The sequence below is a fragment of the Hordeum vulgare genome, chromosome 4H (assembly GCF_904849725.1).
Source record: "Hordeum vulgare subsp. vulgare chromosome 4H, MorexV3_pseudomolecules_assembly, whole genome shotgun sequence".
Taxonomy (NCBI): domain Eukaryota; kingdom Viridiplantae; phylum Streptophyta; class Magnoliopsida; order Poales; family Poaceae; genus Hordeum; species Hordeum vulgare.
This window is the reverse complement of record NC_058521.1, coordinates 456,817,620-456,823,750: the sequence shown is the minus strand read 5'-3', so window position 1 is coordinate 456,823,750 and position 6,131 is coordinate 456,817,620. Positions and strand designations below refer to the sequence as shown.

General features: G+C 43.5%; 2 protein-coding genes across 2 annotated transcripts; both read left to right on the top strand.

Moving 5' to 3' along the window:
• The first annotated feature begins 737 nt into the window (after positions 1–737).
• Positions 738–4,033, top strand: LOC123448941 (DDB1- and CUL4-associated factor 8). The gene is made up of 5 exons (XM_045125991.1): positions 738–961; positions 1,655–1,906; positions 2,240–2,383; positions 2,469–3,146; positions 3,243–4,033. Exons 1-5 carry the CDS (start codon positions 842–844, stop codon positions 3,483–3,485), a joined length of 1,437 nt encoding a protein of 478 aa, XP_044981926.1. The 5' UTR covers positions 738–841; the 3' UTR covers positions 3,486–4,033.
• A 430-nt stretch (positions 4,034–4,463) lies between these two features.
• Positions 4,464–5,859, top strand: LOC123446609. Its single transcript, XM_045123183.1, has 2 exons — positions 4,464–4,803; positions 5,613–5,859. The coding sequence occupies exons 1-2, from the start codon at positions 4,581–4,583 to the stop codon at positions 5,627–5,629; spliced, it is 240 nt and encodes a 79-aa protein (XP_044979118.1). The 5' UTR covers positions 4,464–4,580; the 3' UTR covers positions 5,630–5,859.
• Positions 5,860–6,131: the final 272 nt, after the last annotated feature.

Here is a 6,131-nt window from a genome sequence, read left to right as displayed (position 1 = left end):
AAAACCCTAAATTCTGCACCTCGATGGCTCAAAACATCTTCAAAGGGCCGGCACCGAATTTATTTTTAACATGCGAGAGAAAAAGATCATCCAATACGAATCATATCTTGCCTTTAATGCAACCAACAACATGGGCAGTTGCGAAATTTTTCTGCTCGAACTCCGTCCCTCCAAATTAATAGTGGTTTGTAGTTTCCACGCGTAACGGGCCTTCTATCCATCCCTACAAGTCAATGTCCGTTTGTCGTCTTCACATATAAGGTGGTTTCATCCATCCCTACAAGTCAATGGTCGTTTGTAGTCTTCATGGATAAGGGGCTTTCAACTGAAAAATCGACAAAAGGGAGAAACTGTATATGTGATGCGATGACCGGGTAAAGGAGTACTTGGTAGAGGCATTCTATTTTCAATCAACCAATTTTTTGAATGCCACATTCTGCACGCATTATATTCAACTAAAAAAGGAAAATTATGGGCGAGGATCATGCATATTGTCGGTGTAACACGTTTGTACATTAACGATTCCCTTGTCCACTAACACATTTATTTGTTGGAGCAACACATGGCAGAAATAGTTGCGCTTCTTCTGCCCAACAAAATTGTGATCCTGCCGCCTTCTGTGGGCAAATAAATTTGTGAGAGAAAACAAAGTCCAGAGCAGGCGGAAGAAACGCAAAGGGAAACCACGTGTGTTCAAGGGTCCAACTCCTAGAAACATCACACTAACCGAGCCTCTAGTTGCACCGTGCACGCACCCGGAAGGCCTGTACCCGTTAAAACCCCGGCAAATCCCCTCCCATCCCTCGCGCTGCCTCTCTATTCTCCCACCCCACCGCTCACCATGGCCGCTGTCGGCAAGGCATCTGGCCGCCGGGCGGCCAGCTGCTTCTTCGAGGTCCGCAAGCGCGAGATCGGCTCATCCAGCTCCCGCGCTTCCTCGTCCCAAATCAGCGGCTCCGAGGTGCTCCTTTCTCAATTATTTCCATTTCAGTGTGATCTCCTGTACTTTCCATCGGTATCTCGAGCGGATCCAGCATCGCTGGCCGCGGATATTGTTAGGGAATAGGGAACGTTCTGCATATTTCTGTCGGCAGGGGTGAATTACTGGGATAGGATTAAGCATGTTCGCAAGCGGCATATTGAGGTGATTTGGTTGCATATATGCCTTAGTCCGGTCTGTGCTTTATGTACTTTGTGCCATAAAGCTCATATCTCTGTTCACGTTGACACGGAGTGTTCATTGTCAGTTGTGAGAGCCCATTGATTAAATACAGTCATACTGTTCGACTGTTAGTGGCCCGGGGCTCTGTTTTCGCATTCTACTTCCTCGGCTCCTAAATATAAGTCCTTTTAGAAATTTCAATATAGACTACATACGGATGTATATAGACATATGTTGGAGTATAGATTCACTCATTTTGCTCCTTATGTAGTCCACATTGAAATCGCTGAGAAGACTTATATTTAGGAACGGAGGGAGTATTAGTCTTAATATCTTAGTACTTACCAAGTTCCATTAGCTTGATATATACTCCTAGTTTGGTACATGATGGAATGTTGTAACTCTGTTCGCAATTGTGAAATTCTTGCAGCCACTACTGTTCTGGTGTTTGATGCTGACTGGTTGCTATTTTCATTTTGTGCTTCTGAATAGGGCCTAATTTTGCGGATGAGCCAATATGGAAAGTTGCGAGGCCATAGTGGCTGTGTTAATACTGTAAGCTTCAATCCTGCTGGTGACCTCCTTGTGTCTGGTTCAGACGACACAGACATCATACTATGGGACTGGCTTGCTAAAACTAAAAAACTAACTTACCCTTCTGGACATCAACAAAATGTCTTTCATGCTCGTGTGATGCCATTCACAGATGATAGCACCATTGTGACCGTTGCTGCTGATGGTCAGGTATGCCTCTACCCACACTTGAGTCTTTTTCCTTGCAGTATTAGTAGTATTATGTACTAATCAGATATCACAAGTGTCCCAATGAGTATGTACTGTTTTTTATGTGATCCATCCAATAGCACCCTTAGGAAACTCTAGAATAATAGCGCCATACATAACTAACCAAAAGGCCACTTATAAGCCATGTCTTCAAAAGCTATCTCCACAAGACCTTACAAGCAACTTTTTTTTTATGTTTGAAATGGTTTTTCTGGTTATCAGGTGTCTGCAGATTCATTAAATTTACCATTCTGTTCATCTGATGGTGATTTCAATCACACCACTTGTACACAGGTTAGGGTGGGACAAATGAAGCAGGGTGGTGAATTCACAACCAAACAAATTGGGGAACATCATGATCGTGCACATAAGATGGCTCTCGAACCGGGAAGTCCTCACATACTTTACAGCTGTGGAGAGGATGGCTTAGTACAACACGTATGTCACTCCTCCATTATATGCTAGTATCAAAGCAACGATTACATTGTTTCACACATTTATACTGAATATTTGTTTCTTACAGTTTGACCTGCGCAGTGATTCACCAATAAAGCTTCTCACCTGCTATTCATTCTCAAATAGAAGGCGCCGTGTACGACTGAATACCATTGCCATTGACCCACAGAACCCTAATTATTTTTCGATTGGTGGCTCCGATGAGTATGTACGGCTGTATGATTTTAGGAAAATAAACTTGGACTCTTCAAGCAATATGGACCTACCAGTTGATACCTTCTGCCCTAAGCACCTTCTTATGGGTGGGAAGGTCCACGTCACTAGTATTGCATACTCGTATTCAAGCGAGATACTTGTCTCATACAATGATGAGCTTATCTACCTGTTCCAGAACTATATGGGTCTTGGTCCAAATCCTGAATCAACACAGCCAGAGCATTTGGACAAGCTCGAGCAGCTACAATCATACTCTGGTCACAGAAATTTCAGAACTGTTAAAGGAGTCAGTTTCTTTGGACCCAATAATGAATATGTTTTGAGTGGGTCAGACTGCGGGCATGTGTTCATTTGGAGGAAAAAGGGAGGTAAGTTGATGAGGATGATGCGTGGCGATAAATACGTCGTTAATTGCATCGAACCCCATCCGCATTTTCCGTTTCTAGCTACTAGTGGGATCGACAAAAGCATAAAGACTTGGACACCTTCGTCAAGCAAAGTGATGCCATTGCCTCAATATGCAAATCAAGTAAGTCTTATGTATTAGTTCATACAATTGACTGCGTACTTGCTCTTGTTGTTGCAATCAGTTTGTATTTTACAGTAATGTTTTGTGGCGTGACAGATAATAGCGTCAAACGAGCGGGAGAGGGAAGCCCATGCCTCCCAAGGAGAAGTGACGCTTTCATCAGACGTCATGATGCGTGTCTTAAGATTGCAAAGCAGACGATCTGAATTGTATGCAAATCATGAACCATCTGCTGCCGATTTTGCAACTGGTGGTGATGAGACTTTCTTCATTGGGCTTGGTGATGGTGATAGGAACCAAAGATCGAACTCTGATCCCAGGGAATGCATTGTGACATGAGGCCATGGTTTTTAGGTTGCAACTTCACATTCAGTGATATTTAGGCCTTGTTCGGTTTCTTCAAAATTGGAGGGGTTTGGAAGGGATTGGGAGGGATTAAATCCCCTACAAGTCAAATTCCACCTCAATCCCCTGCATTCCTCTCTAATCCCCTCCTCGGTGGGATTAACCGAACAAGGCCTTAAGTGGAAGAAAACTGTTTGGTAGTGTGTCACAACCTGCAACTTCTTTTTTGTTATTGCGCTAGTATGTTAGTATGTTCAAATCTGTGCTCAGTCTAGTAAAATAAAGGCGTTCCTTGTTAGGGAAGCCAATGTAACTATGAACTATATCAGGGAGTGCCTGTCTCCTGTCTGTGACAACCGTGCAGCTTGTACACAAGTTTCATTGGCTGAGAAATCATGGGAGGTTGTCAGCATTGAAGCCTGATGTAACATTTAGGTTCAGATGTGATACCGGATACTGCATTTTGTGAATCATGGACTCATCACTGAAGCCTGATGTAACATTTAGGTTCAGATGTGATACCTGATACTGCATTTTGTGAATCATGGACTCATCTGACGCCTCCTTTCATGTTCGGCGTAACTATCCAGTGTCTCTCACTGAATCATTCTACTGCACCCTGCAACTTTCACAACTTCCTCTGTAAAAAAAGGCTGCATTTCGGCTTACAAAAAAAAAAGATGAACAGACTAATAGTGCATTTCGGCTTTTCAGAAGAAAAAGGGAACCGGAGTTATCCCCGGAATGGATCAATGCCACAACCTTGCAATCCAGCGTGAGCGCGTGCCTGATGGTGTTCTCTTAGGGCTTGTTCGGTTTAGGGTGGGATGTAAATGGTGCTAGGACCCATTAGTCCCATATATGCCATTCACCAAAAAACCGTTAAGCGGCGTTTGTGGACACCCACGAAAACTAACTGGCGTAAATGGGCAGCCCAGAAAAGCCCATCGAGCGAGCAACAGGGCAGTCTACAAATCTCCTTCCTCGCTCCCTGGTCAATCGTCCCGCCCTACGCTAGGGCGCCACCGCCGCCGCCATCTCCACCGCACCACCTCTCGCTTCCAATGGCGCCGCCGTCGCGTCCTTTCAATGGAGCTAAAGAGAACATCACTGGCGACCGAGCCGAGCCTTGCGGGGATGCTCCTCTGCTCTCTCCCTAACTCGCGGATGTCCTCTTCAGCTCCTGCTCCGCGGCCACAGTCAAGGGGAATAGCCGGAGACGAAGCCGAGCCCTGCGTGACTGCTCCCTTCCCGATCCCAGCGATGGCCTCTTCGGCCCCTGCTCCCCCGCTTCCGCCTCTTCTCTTCCCAGGTATGCAAACTCCTCTCCTCCTCCTCCTCCTCCAGATTAGCTCAGGATGTAAATGACGCTGGGCTCTGGATATGTGCTCGTGTGATGAATCTGCTTGACTGCACGGTGAATGGTAGATTACAATATCATCTGAATTACTTGTGTTTTGCTTTACTTGTACTAGCACACGAATCAGTTATAATACAGTGATGATCTTTTTATACGGAAACAGTTAGAAAGGTCTATGAAAGGGTGAGATCTTGTGTTTTGCTATGTTGTGTTGAAATCAGTTATGTATGCACCTTCAGTCTATCTATCTGTAATCCATATCAATTCATCTTTGAATTAGTAGCACCTGGATACACAGAGTGTTTCAGAATTGTTCGCCGATTCAGCGTCCAAATTTTGCTTCAAGGATAATCTCGAGATGCATTTGATTCAAACTTGTTTCTGGGGCTGTAAGTAGATGTGTGATTGTTTCATGGAACAGCTAGCTAGTACTGAAGATTGTGGAGATGAGGGAGGGACGGTCGGCTGAATTCCTGACATATAAGTAGTTAGAGTAATGGACTGTATTTTTGGTCATACATGTCTCAAGGTTGCCTGAAAATATAATCTAATTCAAGTGTGCAATTTATCTTTCTCGACTCGGATTCACACTGTTTGAATTTGTTTTGCTGTTTAAATCTTTTGTCTATTTGCTCTGCTTGGCTGCACTATTTGAGTTTTTGAGAGCAGTTAATTTAGTTTCACCGCCCAGCAAAGTTTGATAGGTATATTAATTCCTATGAACTGTAGTTTAATTGTGTGAACCATGCTAACTTTTGCAGATGCAGACTCAGGTTGAGGCATACATTTCATCTGCAAAAAAAATGTTTGATTCATGGTGCAAGTTGCTGTTGCTTTGTGGATTTTGCTCTTTCTTCTACTATGAAAGTATGAATTTTATCCTGTAGTTTAATTATTATCCGAGAGAGTGTAAGCTGCAGATAAATGTTTAATCTCAAGAGAGATTTGGAGTATTTTTATCTGAAAAAGTCTATTTTGTTGCAATATATGGACAATATTTTTATCTCAGAAAGTATATTTTTTCTGAAGATAGATTTAGAGTATTTTAATATGAGAAAGTATGAATGTTGCAGTACATGGACAATATATGGACATCATCAGTCCCACATAAAAATTAACTGCGCTACCACTTAATCCCACGTAAAAAGTGATGGGCAATGTGGCCAAGTCCAAGAGTGTCCAACGAGCCGCCCACTTACATCCTGAGTTTAGGGCTTGTTCGTTTGGTTTAGGGCTTGTTCGATTGAGGTGAATTTGAAGTGGATTGAAAGGGATTAAAT